We start from the raw sequence: 22487 nt of genomic DNA, 5'->3' as shown, positions 1-22487 counted from the left end.
CCGTCTTACAACTGCCAACCCCAGCCAGAAGATAGTAGGTATGACGTCACAGTAGACATAGGTGGCAGTACGCCCCGCACAACAACAAGCCAGCTGTATAAACTAATGCAGAAAAAGGGCGATCTTGTCAGTCAAATCGGATACTTAAAGCGCGATACAGAGCAGTTAAAAATAAAGCTAAAACACTTTGAGAAGATCGCCAACGATTATGACATTCGATCGGATCAAGATCTTTACAGGCTGCTTGAAACATTAGTGACCTCGAAAGAGAGAGAGAGCTACTACCACAGATATAAACCAGAAGATAGGAACTACGACACGTTGAAAGAGTTCCTAATGAGTGGGCAAGCGCGAGTAAGCAACGTGCTACTGGCAAGAACTGACAGGCACTCCATGTCAAGTAGGGAACTAGGTGATGAGATTAATCATTGGTTAGCTGAGTTCAGAAATGAAGGTGTATTAACAAAATTTCTCACAATACACTTAGCACCTCCTCGTTTAAAAAATCGTTTACGGAAGAAGCTTCACCTGAAAGACAAAGACTTTCAAATTGCTTGGAAAGTAATGCTCGACACAAATGAGCAAGAGGCAAAGGGACGAGCTAGAAATATAAACTATAGCAATGTTCCGCGCTCAAATCAAAACAGACCAGCCCAAGCACAACAGCAATGGACAGCCATTAACAACAATGAAATTATATGCAGAAACCATCAGAGATTTGGTGTAAATACCCATACCTGTTTTGACAGGAGATGTAGTATGCGCCATCAAACCATATCTCAGCCTCATGCAAAAAACGAGATCCCAAACTCTCCGCAGTGAGAGGGAGAGTGATTGGGGCTACACTATCTCACACCAAAGCTGTCCAATTTGTAAATAAAACCGCCCCTCGACAGCAACCCCCATCTCAACCGAGACCAACCAGAAATGCCTCAAACTGCACTATAAGTCATCCAGGAAATGAAGTGTCCACACCTTCAAACAAACCGAAGATGACTTTTCATATAAAGCAAACAGCCTCACGTAGTGCAGCAGAAACACCTGATGAGAACCAAAGTTCTGAGCAACCGCAGCCAGCATCAACAGGGCCAGCGTCAACGGTCTGCGCCACCAAAGCCATCACCTCCACGACCAGCGCCAACGATCTGAGCCACTTTAGCCAGCACCACAATGGGCAGTCCCAACGGTCTGCGCAAACACAGCCAGCATCACCAGGGCCAGCGTCAATGGTCAGCGCCACCGAAGCCAGCACCTCCACGATCAGCGCCGACGATCTGAGCCACCTTAGCCAGCACCACAATGGGCAGTCCCAACGGTCTGCGCAAACACAGCCAGCATCACCAGGGCCAGCGTCAACGGTCAGCGCCACCGAAGCCAGCACCTCCACGACCAGCGCCAACGATCTGAGCCACCTTAGCCAGCACCACAATGGGCTGTCCCAACGGTCTGCGCAAACACAGCCAGCATCACCAGGGCCAGCGTCAACGGTCAGCGCCACTGAAGCCAGCACCTCCACGACCAGCGCCAACGATCCGAGCTACCTTAGCCAGCACCACAACGGGCAGTCCCAACGGTCAGCGCAACCGCAGCCAGAACCACAACAAAAATTTCTCGACACTACCAATCACAACAAAGATAAAAGTGTAAAAAAATGGACATTTCAACTAAATAAATTCCCTGCACCCAAACCGAAGAACCTCCCTCAGGGCCTACTATTTGTAGCGGACTCAAACACAAATGTCATCTTTTTGGTTGACAGCGGATCCGAAATTTCAATCCTGCCGAAGGAATTGACTAACGGTATAGACAAATATTTTCCTAAACAAAGTAGAACCATCCAAGGGTTTGGTAACAAAACAACCCACCCTATTGGTAGCGCGGATGTCGAACTTCAATTGGGGAATTTAGAACCCATCAACCACTCGTTCTGGGTTACTCAAGAATCACGCCACTTTGGCATTATTGGCATGGACCTGTTAAGAAAGAACGAACTAGCGATCCTGCCATCTACCTCTCAACTATGCAAGATGGGGTCAAACGAATCAGCTAGACTGTTCGCACCTGCTGAGTTGCCCACCCCTATAGTCGCTTCAGTCAACCACATCAATCTGGGTGGTAAGAATACGACTCCGTTAGAAGAAAAATGCAAAAGACTATTAATGGACTTCCCTGAAATTACCAGGAAGCCAACCTACCACGCGAAGCCAAAACACAACTACGAGCTCGAGATAATATTGGATAATTACAAGCCTGCCATGGTCAAAGCCAGGAGACCTGGTGGCCGACGAGCAGCCATACAAGACCACTTCAACGACCTCTTATATCGGGGAGTGGTGACTAGAGGAGAGGCAACCGAAGGGGCATCTCCAGTTACTTGCGTACAAAAGAAAGACGGTAGTATGCGCGTGTGTATCGACTATACCACGCTGAACAAAGCAACACGGCCGTTAAGCTACCCATTACCTAGAATTGACGAACTTGCCCAGATCATCCCTGGCGGTACGAGATATTTCACAAACTTGGATTTGAAAGAGGCATACTACAGCCTGCCTCTCGCAGCCAACTCCCAAAAATGTGCTGCAATTATCGTTCATAGTGGTGTTTTCATTCCCAATCGGTGCGTTTTTGGTTTGAAAAACGCACCGATGAAATTCCAGCAGGTAATGGAGGCCTTGCTGAGGGAATGCAAAGACTTCACTTATGTCTATCTTGACGACATATTGATATATTCTTACACGGAAGAGGAGCATATCTATCATGTGAGGAAAGTATTTGAAACCCTGTCAAAATACGGACTCTTCTTGAATGTAAAAAAGACTACCTTTGCTAAGTCGAAATTAGAATTTCTCGGGCACGTGATCGGCGTAGAGGGGATCAATGTACAAGCCTCAAAAGTAGCGGCCATTAAAGAGTACCCCGTACCCATTACGCGCAAAGATCTCAAGAGGTTTCTGGGGATGGCGAATTACTACCATTCCTTTATTTTTGGTTTAGCAGAGATCTTGGCCCCCTTAAGCGCAATATCAGGGGGACCAGAAAAGACCAACCGAACCATCTTGAAGTTAGACGATTCTCATATCAAAGCGTTTGAGGACACAAAGACAGCATTAGCTAACGCAGCCACCCTGTCGTTTGAAGACCAGGGTAAACCTCTCATTTTGTTCTCTGATGCCTCGGACACCCACACAGGTGCCTCACTAGAACAACTAAACGATAAAAATGTGATGGTACCTCTTGCTTTCTTTTCAAGAAGCATTCCGGAAAACAAACGAGCACGTTGTACATACTACAAAGAGCTAACAGGTTTAGTTATGGCAATTAAGCATTTCCACAGTCGAATCTATAGGCGACAACTAATAATAAGATCTGACAACATGGCCCTTTGTAACGCATTAAAGAAGGAGTTGACAGATCAATCCCCCTACGTGCAACGTCATCTCCAAAGAATACAAGAATACAACCCGACCGTCATCCATGTTAAAGGCACAGATAATGTGGTGGCAGACGCTCTTAGCAGACCACCGCAAGCGGCAACGATGTACATGGGTAGGTACGAAACGGATCCAGACTATGAGGAAATGTGGTACTCCGACTCTGAAGACGAAGACTCAGAAGACGAGTCCATGGAGATAGAGGAGGAGATAATCACACCAGAAAGGATCGACAGGAACTCTCTGGCTCTCTTGCAACAAAGTGAACCTGACTTGATTGAAACAGCCCAAACACTGAAAAAAGTAGTTGAGTTTAGCAAGCCCGAGAACATTGCTGAAATTGTAGAGGTCGGAAACAAAAGAGCAATTTTGCCTGAAAGTCTGAGATTACAGGCATTTAATGCGGCCCATCAGGTCCTACATCTAGGAGTGGAAAAATCAATTGATGCGGTAGCCAAAGACTTCTGGTGGCCAACCCTGAGGGCAGATGTGACCCGTTGGGTCAAAACCTGTCTTCAGTGTCAGGCGGTTAAAGTAATCCGCCATAACAGGCCAAAGATCGGATTCTTTCCCGAAACTACAACTAGGCTCAGTTTTGTTCATATGGATCTCATAGGACCCATGAACGTAGTCTCAAATAATTGTCGTTATGTTCTTACAATAAAGGACCGCGGAACGGGATTCCTTGTGGCGACTCCTATTCCTGATAAGAGAGCCATGACAGTGAGGAACGCATTTATGCAAAGTTGGTGTAGCTACTTCGGGACACCTCAGGTGGTTGTGAGTGATAATGGAAAAGAATTTGCAAATCAGTTGTTGTCTGATGTCTTCATCCAACTGGGAGTGGACCACCGGTTTGTACCACCGTACAGCCCTCAAAGCAACGGCTTCATCGAACGCCAGCACAGAACAATCAACCAAGCTTTGCGAGCAGAAAAAACAAAGACCAATTGGGCACTAAGGTTGCCTATGATTACGGCCACTATCAACAACACCTCCATTGAAGGCTCACCATACACTCCCTCTCAATACGCTCTAGGAATGTGTGTGAACCTATCTGGCCAGATTTTTGTTGACAAAAAGGTTGAAGATGGGAAGTTTGAGTACAATCATTCGGATACAAGGTTATTCCTCAACATTATGTCTGGTATCACTCGTAAACACCAACGACACAAAGAGAGAAAGGAATACTACGAACCCTCCCTATTCCAATGTGAGAAAGTTTGGGTGAAGCGTGCCAACAAAAAGAAATTGTCTACAGTATACCATGGGCCATACAGGGTGCTTCATGCCTCTGAACACTCAATGTTCATTCAGAAAAACGGTGGGGTAGTAAAAGTGTCAATTAGAAATGTTAAGGCATATTACCCAAGAGAGGAATTGGAAGAGAGTAAATGTGATGAAATTCCCGAAAACAGATATAATTTAAGGGAAAGGAAAAAAGTGATTAACTGGGATAAAGTAATTAACTGCCAGGAAGAAAGCAGTAGCGACGAAAACTAGGAAATTACAAAACTGGTTGACAACTGCTACAATGGAGAACCGTTGGTTCTTTTTGGGAAACTCCAAGATTTCTTCCTTTTTTGTACAAGCATAAAAAGATATTTGGTAGTTTTTAGATGAATACTACTTAGGGGCTTATTCAAATAAGCAACAGTTGATTTTCACTGATTATTTTGTACAACACCTAGAAGCTGCTTGCATTTTTTATATTACTGTTAAATGACTTAACTTTAAGATTTTTTTAATTTTAAAATTAATGGGGTTTTTGATTTTATATTTATTTGTACAACCATTAAAAATTAGTATCTTATAGACATGTATTTTTTTTTGTAATTATCTTAGCTAAAATAGGTACTGTGTGATATTTTATATAAAAATCTAAAATTTTCTATATTGCATTGAGTTTTGGTTGTCTCCTGTTTAATGAAACTATTTTTTTTTTCAAACACAAAAAACTTTTTAAGAAAACCTGCTATCTACAGTTTGGTGGTTTCTATTGTTTTAAAAAACTTAATAGTTTCAAATTTAAAAAGCATGTTTCTGTTAATTTTTAAATCTAATCTTTTCTAATATTCACTTTTTTTGTGTGTATGACAACATGTAATGGTGAACTTTGTGGACCATATTAAATGCTCATTATTCATTCGAAAATGCACTGGGAAAGCTTGCCAAGCAAATTGTAAAAATCATGGCTCAGTAACTTTCACTCATCTAGTTTGGTGGGGTAAGTCGAACTGCCACACCCCAGAGACCTCAGAATGAACCATTCTAATAAGAACAGGCTGCCACTACGTACAGCAGAATTGTAGTGACGATGTCGATTCGTCTGGAAATGCATACATGGCAGCACACCTTCGGATGCCATGGGGGCAATGCCAACCCGTCTGCTGATGATGTCAAGCAGACCCTCGAATCCGTTGGCGTTGATGACGATGGTGAACAACGCCAGGTCGCCAGCGATTAATTCGCGGAGAATGACGTCAGTGGAGCCAAACTTCCCGCCAGAGTTCCGGGGGAACCACTACAAGAAGAGCGGCCGCAGCTGGAGCAACCAGAGAAGAGGAGGAGAAGGCGAGTAAGAAGAGGCCGAGCCTCAACCTCCAGTGGAAGAGTAAGGAACCATCATCATGAACGGTAAACATTGAATTTTAAAAAATTTTTGACTTATGATTGTAATTAGGAATTTGTAAATTTATATTTAAAAAAAAGTCTTTTCTTTACAATTTCTTTAGAATTTCTTTTTTATTTTGTTAAAAAAAAGCATTTTTACCACACTTAAAAAGTGTCTTAAGCATTTACTACATTTAAATACTTATAGTTTTAATTTTACTTTAAAAATAGCTAGTAGAGTGTTTAAATCCAGATTTTGAATTAGCTCATAAAGGTTGTTATATGCAAGTACCTTCTAGCACATAAAGTTGATGATCATAAGTATCTCTTAAAATATTATTTCTGATTATTACATGTAAATTACAAAAAGAAAGTTATAAACTTATGTTGCATGCTTATATATCTCTAAGTTGAGTGCTCTAGTGTATAATGGTTTTCACCTTGACTATATTTAAAGTTTTTTTCAGTTTAACAAACGTTTAACACCTTAAAACTAATGTTTATCTAAAAAACCCAAGTTAAAATTCTAAAAATATTTAATAAGAGGGGAAAATGTAACGCCTCTGGCTATAAATTAAATTCAGCAAAAGAGTTTTCTTTAATTAGGGGTTTTTTTAATTTGTTAACTTTCTAAATTGCCGCCTTATATAGAGATTATTAGATGTGTGGCAGTTCAAGCTTAACTTTTCTATGTGCTAAATTGTGAGTATTGTTATTAATCTCTTATTTTTAGTTCTGTCTCTTAAATTGATATTTCTAATAAAGTTAAATTGAAGTTAATTGTACTTTGGTTTGCATAAATTTGAATAAATAAACTTTGCTGTTGATAAAGTTAAATTGAAGTTAATTGTACTTTGGGTTTTGCATAAATTTGAATAAATAAACTCTGCTGTTGATAAAATTAAATTGAAGTTAATTTTACTTTGGTTTTGCATAAATTTGAATAAATAAACTTTGCTGTTAATAAAATTAAATTGAAGTTATTTGTACTTTGGTTTTACATAAATTTGAATAAATAAACTTTGGTGTTAATACTTAATTATATTGAAATTATCTGTAATTTGGTTTTACATAAAATTGAATAAATAAGCTTTGTTGTTGATAATTAATTAAAGTAGCAAGCAGCTTTTGGTACTCTTATAAATCTCTGAAATTTACAAACCAGATTTAATTAATTTTAAAATAAACTAGTGGGCCACACCTAACTCTTGGTATAGCACAATGAGTAACAGATCCAAGCCCACCAAAAAGGATAGTATGTTCTCTAAAGAGAACATACATCATACTTTAGACAAGGTCAACAACCCCGAAACTCGCTGTAGCCAACGTAATATAAACAGAGGGATTAACAAAAGGGGTGTTGACTCACACTCTTCGCGCCGTAGCCAACCTGGTCCATCAGACCAACCACAAGCAACGTGCGAAAGATAAAGAAAACAAAGCACAAAAAAAACAAACTTGTTATTAAGCTTACAAAGCACTGACCGATAATTAAGTTACAGCGAAATACATAAAATCACAATGACTTTAATTACATATATATTGTATATAATAATTATTAAAATAACTGATTGTTGTTTTATAAAGTAGCAGTCGGGTGTTTAAGTTAAAGATCCCATACAGATATTTTAAATATTTAATTATTAAACTGTGTTATATATATATATATACTACTAACCTGTAAAAATCTGTAGAAATTATCTTATTTTAATTGTAATGAAAACATGTATACACCTAACCTATTCTATGCTTCTATTCTTACATTACAGTAGCTATTTTTTTACAGAACCCAGTTGAAGTGTGTTGATTCGTTAACACACAGAAACATATGTTGGTACAATAAAGGAAGATTACTGTATAACTTGTTTTTATTTATATTCCAGTGAACTTGTTTCCATAGGATTTTTTAATAGCAAACGATTAAATCTATATTTTGAACAAATAGAACAACATTTTATCTTTTTTAGTTAAGTTACTTGTTTAAACTTTAAATTGTGTTATGTTGAAATAAAAAATTAGTAAAACTTTTATAAGCGTAAGCTGCTACAAGTAGCATTATATATGATTATGCACATAAAAAACATCGCACTATTTGTCACAAGTAGCTAGACATAACAAGGTAATTAATTAAACTTATTTTTGTAATACTCTATAGCTGTTGAACTTTTACTTTTTTAACTTGTAAATATTCTAAAAAAAATTTAAACGAAATTGATTCTTAGATTTTAAATATCAGATAGCCTTTTAATAACCCTAATGAAAATGTTTTTTTTTATAAATACGCTGAGAAAAAAACTTGTTTACGACAACAAAGACATGCAAACAATGTTTCTTACAAGCAATTAAAAAGGTTGTTATCGGTCAAAGTTTTAAAATAAAACCGTTGCTGAAGATCAAATCAAAACAAGCTTTACAATTTTTTAGACAATACTTTTATTAATATCACAAATAGCTTGTCATGAAATAGCAATTAAAGTTTGATAACTTTAAAGCATAATTCTAATTTCTTACGACTCAAATTCTTGGTCAACTAAAATTTTTTTATTGTTGCCTAAAAAGATAATTTTAGTCTAGTAATTATCCGCTATAACTAAATATAAACAACAATTATTATTTTCTTGTCTCCTATTTTTAATCAGAATATTTAATCGACCGTAAAATTTCAACAATATCTTAATTTAAACGACCACAGGTGGTAACTCGATTTTGTAAAATTACCTGAAGTTTCTCTGTTGTATCTATGAAAAATTCAAATCGTGGTTTGTTTTAAGAATGCGTTCTACACTACTTTTTAAAGGTTTTTATTTTTTAAGGCCACCTATGAAATATATGCCAAGCTAATTCATGGTTTGTTTTAAAAGTATGCTTTTCGTTACTTTTTAAAGGTTTTTCAGTTTTGTATGGTCTCCTATAAAAGATGTGCCAAGCTAATTCGTGGTTTGTTTTAAAAATAGGCTCTTCGCTATTTTTTAAAGGTTTTTGGTTTTATAAGGCCACCTATGAAAGATAAACCAATTTAAGCTTTTTTTTTAGCGAAATACTTTCTAGGCTAGATAATGTAGAGAAAACTTTGTGTTAAAAGTAGATTTTTCGGATTTTCGCACTTGTTTTGCGTTTGAAGTACAAATCAGATTTTTCTGCTAAAATTTCGCAATTGGGCTTAGCATTTATTTTAGTTTTTCCAAAATTTGGTACTGTTTCTTTTGTGTTTCCGTTTGTGGACGAGGATAATTCCCGTGTATTTTTCGAATTGATGGTTAAAGAAGGCATTCTGTCAGTCTCTGATCCTGCTTCTGTGCTTCCGTTTGTTGATGAGGCTAATTCCCATGGATTTGTCCAATTGACGGGTAAAGAAGGAGGGCTGGAAGAAGGACTGTTGTCGATTTCAACAGTGGACGTAGATGTTTTTGGCTTGACTAAAATGGTTTTGTTATGCGGTAGCGGTATCTCGCTCAGTAATCTGTTTACGATCGAAGCAGATCGACTTTGAATTGTATACGCAGTTCTTGTGACGTCATAACTCGGTATAGCGTCAGCGTGCTTGTGTTTTGCTTTTACAGCGGCGGCTATTTTGGCTTAAAGTTTGCAAGTTTTTTGATTTATAAATTTTCTGCTTTTGCAAACTTCAACTAAATTATCTCATGGTAATTTAACCTCCTTTGTTGAGAGGTTTTCTGTTAGCGGCTGCGGCACTGGTCGCGTAAGTTTCTCACAAATTCTCGTATATAAGTTAGTTAAAATAATTTTAGGTTAATGAGATTTCTGTGCTCAATTGTAGTTGAAGTGAAAAATATACACATGTCTTTAGAAGGTAATATATTAGACCACTTTTTTTTTTGTTCAAGCTCGTCGATATCGTTGTACCTACAAAAGTTTTCGAATATGTTAATTACGACTTCAATTTTCGATATTTTTTGGACTGTGCCTAATGAAGGGAGAAGTTTTAAGACATTTTGTATAACTTCTAGCTCTCCAAACGTTTCCCTTGATACGACTTGGTACTGTATGTTGCTAAAACGTTGATGTTCGAACCATATTTTCTTCTCGTACTGCGTTTTCTCGAGTATATAGCGCCTACTTTCTCTTTTGCTAATCTCAGCTCTTAACAATTCAATTTTAAGGTTTTAACATCTATAACTTTTTACAGGCTGTTATAATATTTTTGAGATATTTGTGGGCTGCTTCAATTACTTCGATGCGCTTGTATCAACCCCATTGGTGACCTATATGGTCTGCTAAGTAGACCGGGTCTCGTCCCCTTTGAATAAAATTTAAGTAGCGAGCTACACACTCTTCCCATAATATAAGTTGGTGGAGGTCGTTATCAAGACTTGACATTAAACAATTCAATGAGGCTTTTTCTTAGAAGTTAATCTGATTGTACTTACAATTTAAATTTCTGTAGGCTCCTGGTACGGGTACTACAATATGGAAAATCAGAAATTAATATCTTATGTGTATCCTTTTTAAACTCATCCAGTCCCTTGCAAATTGGCTGCTACTAGGCCTAGAATAAACTATGTCAATAACAACTAGTAGACTTTGTTTGTGTGCTAAACTTTAAGTCTTAATAAAATTTTAAACTATTTTTGGGTCACTATCTACTTAATGTAGAAATTATAAAGAAGGTTAAGGTATTAATTAAGGTCCATGCGCAAAGTCGGAGTCACCATAAAACGTCTTAGGGGGTATGCTTGGTTATATATGTAACGCAGGCCTGGCGGTTACTGACTATAACGCGCTAGTATACAGAAATCTTAAGGTCGTTCTTAAGCTATTGTGTAGACTAATCTCGTTAATTAATAAAGTAGGTTTATAAAGTGTAAATTAAACTTATACTAGTGTTCTAATATCTTATAAGTGTTGATTGAACCTAAACTACTGTTTATTGAAATAGGTTTACAAAGCTGTTAGATAACTTAAACTATTGTTTATTGAAATAGGTTTATAAGTTTAGAATGTATTTACAATTAACAAATGTACAAAGAATACACAAACTATACTAGCAAAATAATACTAAATAAAATACTTTGATTTAAAAACCGAAATTCATTACAATCGACATCGTTACGCTAGGCAAACATCGTGAACATAAAACTCAGAAAGACATCGTGAACAGAAAACTAAGAAAAGAAAACAAAGCTAAAGGCAAAGTCGAAACAAACTAAGCAAAAAACCAACTAAGCAAGCCGACTCGACCAAACTCAAACGAGTTCGTTACTTTTAACAAGGAATATTTTGAGAAAGGAGAAAGAAAGAAATATGAAAGTTCTCTACCGCCACAAAGCGGTTACAAAGTAAAAATATTTTTAACAAACTTGTTTTCGAGCCTCTTAAGCAATCTATTTCTACTGCAGTTTGACCAAAAATAGTTTAAACTTGAAGCTTGTGTATTTGGACTCATGATGTTTCCATCTATATTGCCATCACACTTTGAACCTCTATCATGTTTAAATCCTAATCTTTAATATTTTTAAAGTTTAATTTTTCAGTTACAATTTATAAAAATTAACTATCTAGTTTTTAATAACAAAGCGGAAAATTTGTATTTTTAAATAGAAGATGATAATTAAAATTTAACAGCCAAGAATCAACGTGTTTTTTGTTTTACATGTAAAATTTTTCTTTCGATGTTTTATCAATAGTACTAGTTTTCTACTAGTAGTTGTCTAAAATATACTAATAAATTAACTAAATAGAATTTTTTCTTAATATGTTTTTTGATTGAAAATATAAAAACGTTAAAAACTGTTTTAATACCTTCATTGTATTTTATTTTAACTTCTTTATTACGTACTTTATACTTTAAAGGTGGAAATTAAAGTTCTCAAATAAAATAAAATAAAAGGAGATTGATCAATAATAAATTTTGAATTTTTTTAAACAAAACAATGTTTCACTCGTTTGATGACGAGATCTTCAGTTTTTTAAAATCTTATTCAAATAGATTATAAAATTTGAATAAAATTTAAATAAAATTTTAAACAACTAAATGTCTCGTCTTCAAACGAGTGAAATATTGTTTTGTTTAATAAAATTTAAAATTTATTATAAACTTTTTTATTATATAAAACATTTCATACTGTTTCTATTTTATAAACATTAACAGGGAAATTAATTTTTTAAAGTTTGTATGACAAAAATAAATTTTACTTACGTGTGACCTATTTCGTGAGCTATATCAATTGCACGAGAAAAACCATTTTCTTGTACAATAGCACAAGCTTTTCTTTTCGTGCATATACCATTTCTTTTTGCATAACCTTTTAATTTATTTAGTAAAAGTAAGTATTGACAAATAACTATTAATAAAACTTTATAAAAAAGGTATATTTATCTATATCAGATAGTACTTGTAATGTATAAATACGTTGAATTAACGTGTTAAAATAATTAAATATACCAGTGAAATTAAAATATCAATTCAACTAAATTTTAATTGTAAATTTATTTGTTTTTATCTTAAGTTGCAAATGGTACTTAAAAAAAATAAAATTTTTCCTAAATTAATCAATACATAGAGTGTGCATAATAAGAAAAATACCGTAAGAATAAATTGTTTTCTAATTAAAAAATTACTAATATATTGGTGAAAGTTTTTAGTTCACCTGTGTAGTTATTAGCTGCGAAATGTCTACTAAGTACAACAGTTACATCTTCTCTATAGAACTTCTTTTTGAGTTTGTTTATTTTTCTGACTCTCCATCGACAAACATTGTTTATACTTTGAACTGGGTCATCTTTCACAAGAATTTGTTCTGACTTAACATTTTACAACTTATCTATCTAATTCTGTCTATGATTTTAATTAAAACTACATTGCAAAAGTTTTGATAGTAAATTAAAAAGAACTATAGAACTTTAGATGTATTAAACAAATCTTCCAAGTTTTACTAAAATATAAATAAACATTTCTAACTTCATCTTGTTTGAGATAATGTATTTGACTCACAATAATTTTTGCCTTTATTCCTAAACTTTGGTGTTTAAAAAGACTGTTTACCTGAATAGAAGAAAACAATTTATTTTTTGAAAATTAGTAAAGTATTAATTTAGCTTACAATTTTAAATAAAGTTATTAAATAACTTTCAATTCTGTCCAATCCATGAAAAGCTACCACATCATAATCTATTCCAACCATTACCCCAATCTTTAGATGAGTTTTCTTTTTCGTTTTGAAATCTTCTATTTTAAAACTTTACAATTAAGTTGTTTATTTTAATTCTTTTTAAAACTTACTTATTTTAACAGAAAACATAAAATGTAGTTAATTCTTATCTTAACAAAAATATTTGATAAATAAAAAGACTTTAAGACAATGTCAAAGATGCAACTTGAAAAGTCTTTATTCAAATAAAAACTACTACAAACACAAAAAACATAATTATAATTAAAATATAAGCTTTAGTTTATTTTTATGTATCGTATTTAAATAGTACGTTTGTATCAGTGATAAGTTTGTTTAGTTAATTGTATTTTCGTAATATCCTTACCTTTTTTATAATAATTGGTTATGAATGTTATACTCAACTTTTATTTTTGTTTTATTAGCTGCCTAAAAAAAATACTCATAAAAATTTATACACTTAGAATAAACGAAAACATAGATTTGTGTAATTTATACACAAAAAAAGAACCTTTTAAGTAAGATTACATTTATAAGCCTGTTTTTATTATTTTGGTTCTTCTTATATATTAAATTGTTTTTTTAAGCTGGTTTCAAAATTAAACAATTAATATTAGTGATTTAATTGATAAACTTTATCATTTAACAAAACTCTGAGTGTAGTATCAGACTATTAAAATCATTTTTTTGTAGAGTTTACTTATGAAAAAAATTTAAGATTAGCTATATAAATTTGCAGTTCTAACTTATCAAACAAGTTTTAAAACATTTTAGACTTGATTTTAACAAAGTAAAATTCTTTCAATAACAACATAAATAGCTTTTAAAACCATTGATTAAATTGAAAGGCTGTAATTTTTTGTTAAACTGTTTTAGGTTTTTGATAACTACTACGATTAGCACAAGCTTGATATACAAAGACCTAACATAACCATTGTTTCCGAGTTGCTAGTTTTAGTTTTTCAAAGACAAGTAAAACATGTAATTTATATACATTACGAAAGCTTCGGTTATGCTGTTAAAGAATTAAAATAAGTACATATTTAAAAATCACAATAAAAACAAAATATACAGTATCCTTCTTTTATTGTACCAACATATGTTTCTGTGTGTTAACGGATTAACACAATTCAACTGGATTCTGTAAAAAAAATAAATACTGTAATGTAAAGAAAGAGAATAGAAGCTAAGGTAGGTGTATACCAGGGTTTCCCAAAGTGGGCGATATCGCCCCCCTAGGGGCGATTTTAGTAAGTCTGGGGGCGAATTTTAGTAAAGGGGCGAAAGGGGGAAGTGATAACTAGTAAGGGGGCGGATGAGGGGGCGATTTTAAAATTTTGGGCAGTAATAAAATTTTTATTTTCAACCTTGTTAATTTACTAATTTTAGCTTGCCATTAAATATTTAACCATGAGGTAAAACTTTAACAAAAAAAGTCAATTTTGTTTATGTCAAATATAGACTTCATTCCGAAACAAGTTGATAAGAATGTAAAGTATTTCATAAAACGTCGAGATGATAAAACAAAACAGTGTAAAATCACAAACATGTTCAAGAAATCTACACAAAGTATTGAAGATGGACAATTAGCTTCTTATATTCTGTCTCTCATAGTTGCTAAACAAGGACTGCCTCACACAATAGGGGAAAAAACGTTTATTCCTGTCTTAAAAACAGTTCTCGAAAAAGTCATTAATTATAAAAACACCAGTAATGTTTTACGTTCTATTCCTTTAAGCAACAACACTGTGAAAATACGTATAGATGAAATGTTAGAATGTGTTGAACAAAAGTTAGTTCAAATGATTTGCAATATTTTTTTTCCATGCAGGTTGATGAATCCAAATTGTCAGGGAATAATTGTCTTCTTTTTGTTGGCGTGCGTTTAATAGTTGATGATAAAACATACGAAGAACTAGCGTTCTCCCTACTTATGGAAACGCATAGCACAGGAAGGTTTGTGTTTGAAAAACAAAAAAATATTTTGAATTAAATAAATTACCTTCAAAAAACCTTATAGGAATTGCAACAGATGGTGCTCCATCTATGATAGGAAAGTATCGTGAACTAATCACATTTTACAAAGAGTTAAACCCTGGTATATTTACTCAACATTGCGATATACATCGCCAACATTTAGTAGCAAAAAATTTGAGCGTCCGTTTAAATGACTCATTAAACTTTGTGATAAAATCTGTCAACAAAATAAAAAGGCATGCTTTACAAAGTCGTCTGTTTAAACAGCTGTGCAACGACAATGATGGGGTTTTGTGAGCTGATAATGTATACAGAAGTGAAATGATTATCAAAAGAAAATTGTTTAGATTGTTTTGGGCTGTTTTTAATTCAGTTATTGATTTTTTTCTGAAAATGATAAGGTGTTGGTAGACAATCTTGTTAAAAGAAAAATAGACATTGCTTACATGTCAGACTTATATGGTAAGATCTACAATATCTGAACAAAACTTTACAAGGTAAAAACTTGAGTCTTGTATAAGTCAAAAGTAAGATAACCAGTTTCAGAAACCATATTGAACTGTATTGAAAAAATTTCAAAAATAATCAGTTTTCACAGTTTGAAAGTTTGAAAAACTTAAAATTTCAAGTAAGTGAAGGTGAAGTAAAAGTATTTTCATCTCATCTAGAATAGCTTAAATGTGATATTGATAAACGGTTTACAGACGTTTTTAATTAAACGTCCCGAAGTGGATCATGGATTCCTTTAAAGCAGATCTTTTTGAAGTAAACGTTGAATTATAGAAAACTTTCTCAGACTTACAAACTGATCTTGAACTTAAAGTAAACTTTTCCAAAGAACGATATGAAAGCTTTCGGACTCAACAAAAACTAAGGCAAAAGTATCCAATCATTTCGGAGGAAGTTAGATTGTTGTTAATAGCTTTTCCTTTTAGCTATGTTGTTGAGAAAGCTTTCAGTACAGTTATCAACATCTTGAGCGAAACATATAATCTATATATTTGTAAAGGAGGTGACTTGAGGCTTTATTTGACTGATTTAGAACCAGATACAGAAAAACTTGCAAGCAGTGATGAAGCTCATCCATCTTATTAGATTAGACTTCAGTTGCAGACATTATTTTCTGTAAGGTCTTCAATTTTAGTTGTTTTTTTAAAAGATTTCTTATTGAAGCTGGTTTCTGTTGTATTTAAGTATCTTTTTTATTAAAACAATTTTACTAAGTTATTTATTGTATAACAGGTTTGCTTAATGCCTAATGAGTATTAACTATGGTAGATTTCCTCTTGAAGTCGCACTACCCAAAACAAATGCAAATTTATAATTTCTTAAATTTAGCTTAAACAAAGTATACAACTAACTAAGTATTAATGAAACAAAATTTTTACTATACTTAATAGCTTATATAGATCAATCTTTTTTAATGAATGCTTATTTTATGCTTTAGTGGATTTTACGTTTATTCATAACATTATTACAATATAACATATTAAAATTTGCCAACTTGTAAAAATAAAGATAATGCATTTTTGAGCTCGCACTTTTTGATTTTGTTCAAAGTGCAAATTCAAGCGGAAGTCTACTGTATTTATTGAGTTGTTTATGTTTTAAAGTTATTAATAGTTATGTTTTGACTTGGTTAATTTTGTTTTAATTATGTAATGACTAGTTTATATTTGTCGTTTCAAAATTACACTAAAAGTTTTTATAACATAGTGAATAAAATATTTGTTTAAAAGATATTTATTGGACATTTTTTATTATAACTTGTTTAATCTGTACAAGTAAAAAAAAAATATAAACCGTTAAAATTATTATTTCAAAAAAGATTTTTTGACTTTAAAAGAGTATAAATTTGAGTTCTCTATTTGAAATGACTTTAAATATTTCACTAAAAAGATTCTTGAAGTCAGCTTTAATTTCTAACTTGATTTATTATTGTAAAAAAGATGTATGTTAAGGAAATTTTAATTGTTAGTACAACTGTTTTTTGTTTTATCTTAATTTAAAATATTTTGACAATTTAAAAATATGTTGTTTGTTTTAATATTTTAACTCTAGCTTTTAATTTTACACTGCTTTCTTCTGTTAAATTATTATAGGTTGATAGCTAGAAAACATTAATTTTTGAACATAATTAAACAAGCCATCGAAAAGACTGCTACAGTTACAAAACAAATTTCAATCTAATAAAAAAAAATTATTTGATTACTTTCTGTTCACAAAATTAACTGTAAAACCTTTATTCATTTTTAATTTAAATTAAGGTTAGGATTAAGGTTTAGTTATTTAAAGGTTATTCCAAGTCAAATACTGTTTCATGGTATTCTTTTACGAAACATATAGCTTAAAAAATTAAAAATTATCTTTTTAACTTTACAACTAACTTGTTTATAAAACATTTTAGCATTGAAATTAACCATTTTCTGCATTAATAGAAGCTATTTTAAAACCACTTTTCATGTGAGATAATCAACCAGTCGGTCAAACTCCCTAAAACTAGATCAGCAATGATGATTTTATTGTGTTTAAAATAAGCTGTTCATTTTTTTGTAATTTTTTAATCTATGGTACAGTAATTTTAGAGTATGCCTATTTATAAAACAGTTTAAGTATATAGTGCGACTTAAATAAGTTACCGAGCATTCACTTCTAAATTTCCGGAATTCTTTGTATAAGAGATTATTTTAATGTCAGGTTTCAGTTAAGATTTTAAATGAGTAACGTACGGTTCAGATCCAGTCAAATTTCGGCCCACTAAGTAACTTGAAAACTGCTTGTGCAGAACAAATAAAGTTTAGCTTTTTGATACTTAATACTTTGAAATGCGCTTTTAATTTGGTTTTCAGTTCACAGTAGTAATTCCTATATCACAATGATAGTAAATCAATTTATTACAGTTTTGCTGGACTTTTTTAATTTTCTTATATATTAGTTTTTCAAATTATTTAACCCGTAAGTACATTTTTTTAACAAGTCGACTTTAGAAAGGATTTTTTAGTAAATTTTTTTTATATTTAAACAGAATTGAATACATATTACAAACAACTTTTTAATATTTAATTATTTTAATACACTTTACTTATAGGAATATAACTGTAAATTATTTTTTTCAAGCCCAGTAAATTACTTTGAACACAGCCCAAAAGTGCGTTCATAAGAAGTTACAGACTAAATTACATATCGAATACAACTTTTTTGGCTCAAAAGTGCGTAGTTAAGGAGAAAAAAATACTTTATAAAATGATAGGGGGCGATTTTTTTTTTTAATTTCTGAAAAGGGGCGATTTAGTAAATGAGTTTGGGAAACCCTGGTGTATACATATGTTGATTAAAACAAAAATAATTTTTACAGATTTTTAGAGGTCAATGGTTAATAATAGGTAAAATACTTAATGTTAAATCCGACTGTTATAAAACTATATAATATTAGTAACTATTACGTGTAAATTAAATAAAGTAAACTAAAATACACAATAAAATAACAAACCATAATATAAACTACTTACATGAATGGAAAGAATAACTGGTTCAAATTTATTTACTGGTTGCTAATGATCGAACAAAATGTATCTAATAATTACGTCACAATATATATAAACATTAGGTTTAGCTATTTAATTTGTATTATAAAGTTAAATAATTTTTTCTTTATCTTTGGAAAAGCAGTAAAGCGTTTTATTATGAAAAGTAGTATGTAATCTACTTTGAATAAAAAGTGAAACAACAACCATTAATTGTTGAATCAATAAATTTATACTTTACTTATTACTTTTTATATTAAAGCTTTTTACTGCTTTTACAAATTTAAAGAATAAATTATTTAACTTTATAGTACAGTTTTAATAACTAAACCTAATATTCATATAAACTGTGACGTAATTATTAAATATATTTTGTTCAATCATTAGCAACCGGTAAATAAATTTAAATTAATTCTTCCTTCCATTCATGTAAGTAGTTTATATTATAACTTGTTATTTTATCGTGTAATTTAGTTTAATTTACTTAATTTAGACTTAATAATTACAAATATTATATAGTTTAATAACATTCGGGTTTAACATAAAGTATTTTACCTATTATTAACCATTAACCTCTAAATATCTGTAAATATTATTTTTATTTTAATGAACACATGTATACACCTACCTTAGCTTATATTCTTTTTCTTTACAGTATTTGTTTTTTTACAGATCCCAGTTGAAGTGTTTTGATTCGTTAACACACAGAAACATATGTCGGTACAATAAAAGGAGACTGTATCATTTGTTTTTATTATTTTTTTAGTGAACTTGTTTCACTAGGATCTTTTGTTAACAAACACTCAAATTTATATTTTGATTAGTTATTTTAAAATCATTAAGTTTCAGACTTACAATAGTAGAAACCTGTTTTTTTATATAAAGTTGTTTCGCTTTTCTTATTTTCGTTGGTAAGATTTCGACTTAAGGCTATTATTTGTCTTACAGCTGAATCTGCTTTTGCTACATTATAATTTTTTTTACCATATAGATGATCTTGTTTCACTACTAGGATGTGTTTTCTTGATAAAGATCTTTTTTTTCTTGTTTTTTTACTATTAAAGCTTTTTTCTTTCATGTTTGTATTGATAAGATACTCTACGTTGTACTTTTTCTTTCCTTTGATAATCCAACCACTCTGTAGTAAAAATCCAGGATTTTTTAAAGTACGTTTAGTTATTTATAAAACCACTTAGCTTATTTTATTAATTAAAATAATTAAAGTTAATGTCGTAAAAAAAATTAAACCATTTTAAATAGTTTAAAAAAATTTTGCCTTAAACTTAAAAGATAAGTAGCGTAAACAAAAAAGCTAAACGGTTTAATGTAAATAAGAAAAAAAAAATCTATGCTAAAATAATACTTAGTTAAAGTTTTTACGTTTAAAAAAAGTTTAAATACTACAAAAAAAAACACTTTTGCTTCAATCTACTACTTAAAAATGAATATACTATAAGTTATTATTTGTTGAATGAATATTTTTTACGTTTGAAGTTTTTACAATTGAAACTGTTTTTTACACAAAATTTTAATACGTTTAATACTTAACACGTGTTATTTATTTGATCTTTAATGATTAGTATTTACACTATTATAAGAATAAAGTATTTTTTTAAATATAAATATTTATAACTTTTTATTATTATTATTATGCACTCACAGCTTTGTTGTTCAGACATAATTTAACTTGAACGATGCCTTTTGTAGTTTTATTCTTATTTACTTTGCCATGTATTTCTCCAGCAAGATAATGACAGCTTTTACTTAGCTCAGTTTCACTATACGAAAAGTGTTGTTGTTGCTCAACTAGTGCAACAACAAAAAGTGGCTTAATTGTCGACCCGTTCATACTTGCCAAAACACGAATATAGTATGTTGAATGATGCTTATATGTAATGTTTCTTTTCATACAACAATCTAAAACTTTAAAGTATAATATGTAATTAGTTCTACATTAAAAGTTTTCTTTTTAAGCAACAAATGGTTACAACACAAAACCATAGAATTAAAAACTTTATATAACTCAATAGAATTGTGTTAGAATGTTAGCACAGCATAATGTGTTATGTATATTAAATATAAAAATTTACTTACAGGTTTAATTTTTACCTTTTTTTTATTTAGTCAAGTAAGTGTTATAACATTACTTTTTCTAATAAAACAAAAATATACGTTTAAATTAAATGATCTATGGTTGTTTTGTATTTTAAACTATTTTTGTAGACATATAGTTTAAAAACAATTAAGGTATATTTAACTTTAACAATTGATAAATAACAAAGCTTAAGTTTCTAACACAACTTTCAAAAGAGTAAAAATATCAAAATAAATTTAACTTTATGCATGTAGTTGTAGTTTTTGAAGTGAAAAAATAAACTTAATAAGAATATTAATTTATAATTTCATTTAAATCTTAAACTATTGCTATTCTGTTGCATATGGTAAGATTTTTTTAAATCATGTTTTGAAAATTCATAGCTCGCTGTCTTTAACTGTATAATCACCTTGATATAACTCTAAGATATACAAAATTATAACAGTAGTAATCATCATATAACTGTGTAAACTATTTTAACACTAAAATGAGTTTTTGTGATTTCATACTTTTTTAAAAACTTATTTTAAACTAGTTAAAAATTTAACTTAAAAAAGTTGTATAAAAGAAATTAATCCTACTTTCATGACTGTTAAAGAACCTTCTTATGTGTTGTCCAGAGCAATAAACCAAAATGATTGCAAAAATTACCTAAAATTATTAGTCATTTTAAATAGATACATATATACATATATATATTTATCTAGTTATATAAAAAATATAATCTATACAGCTGTTTCACACATGAAATGTAAAATTTCATGTGATCGTTAGTAAGTTACAGTTTATTATAATAGTGAACAGAAGTTTCGATTTTAAATTTTCTATAATAATTGTGACGTAGTAATGGTACAGTTTATTGTACAATTAGCTGAATTTAAAATAATACGCTGTGAATGTTAATTTATGCTTTTAAGGAAAGTTTAGAAAGGTTATTTTGGAAAAATGTTTTAAGCTATTAGAAAAAATCTTTTAGACTGTTGGGAAACCTTTCTAAACTTTCCTTAAAAGCATAAATTAACATTCACAGCGTATTATTTCAAATTCAGCTAATCGTACAATAAACTGTACCATTACTACGTCACAATTATTATAAAAAAATTTAAATCGAAATTTCTGTTCACTATTATAATAAACTGTAACTTACTGATGAAACAGCTGTATAGATTATAGTTTTTATATAATTAGATAAATATTTAGCTCAAATTTAATTTTTCGAGCACTATCGACCAGAACTTTTATATAAAACCTTTAATACATATATATAAATAATTGTTAGTTATAAGTAATTAAAAAAAAACTATAAATGTAACTAAGTTTAAATAAATAAATATATACTGAATTGTTTCTTTGAGATGTTTACAAGTTACAGATCAAGTAATAAAATTATCTTTCATCTTTAAATTTAATCATTTGAAATAAAACATATAACTTAACTTACTATCTTCTTAACAGTATACCAGTATTTTGCCCAAAATCTTATATTCATCTTTATTTACACAGCTATTGATATAAATTTATACATTAATACTAGAAAACAAGTTAAATAACTTTATACCATCTATAACTTAGTGTTTAACCAAAATTGGTTTACACGTAAATATTTTACTATATTTAGGAATGGAACTAACAAACTTAAAAGCGCTAAACAATACAGTTTTATAAAAGTATAACTATAAAAACTAAGTATGAACTATTTTTTCAAAAGTCTTTCAAAAAA

General features: G+C 31.0%; 1 protein-coding gene across 2 annotated transcripts in view; it reads right to left on the bottom strand.

Moving 5' to 3' along the window:
• Positions 1-22272, bottom strand: part of LOC145829807 (A disintegrin and metalloproteinase with thrombospondin motifs 3-like) — a 32234-nt gene extending 9962 nt beyond the window's left edge. Inside the window, exons 1-9 of one of the 2 annotated variants that reach the window (XM_082937674.1) lie at positions 22209-22272; positions 21369-21418; positions 20333-20595; positions 19540-19810; positions 13106-13230; positions 12964-13047; positions 12653-12806; positions 12202-12307; positions 11363-11506 (exon numbers count right to left, since the gene is read on the bottom strand). In XM_082937674.1, the coding sequence (XP_082793800.1) occupies positions 11363-11506; positions 12202-12307; positions 12653-12806; positions 12964-13047; positions 13106-13230; positions 19540-19810; positions 20333-20581 (1133 nt within the window). In that variant the 5' untranslated portion in view covers positions 20582-20595; positions 21369-21418; positions 22209-22272. The remainder of the gene's footprint in view (positions 1-11362; positions 11507-12201; positions 12308-12652; positions 12807-12963; positions 13048-13105; positions 13231-19539; positions 19811-20332; positions 20596-21368; positions 21419-22208) is intronic. The other variant, XM_082937675.1, reaches the window with a different exon arrangement.
• Between the last annotated feature and the right edge of the window lie 215 nt (positions 22273-22487).

Source organism: Thalia democratica, chromosome 2 (assembly GCF_965202585.1).
Source record: "Thalia democratica chromosome 2, ktThaDemo2.hap1.1, whole genome shotgun sequence".
Classification (NCBI taxonomy): domain Eukaryota; kingdom Metazoa; phylum Chordata; class Thaliacea; order Salpida; family Salpidae; genus Thalia; species Thalia democratica.
The sequence above is the reverse complement of the archived record's forward strand: the minus strand, read 5'-3'. Positions and strand labels throughout refer to the sequence as shown.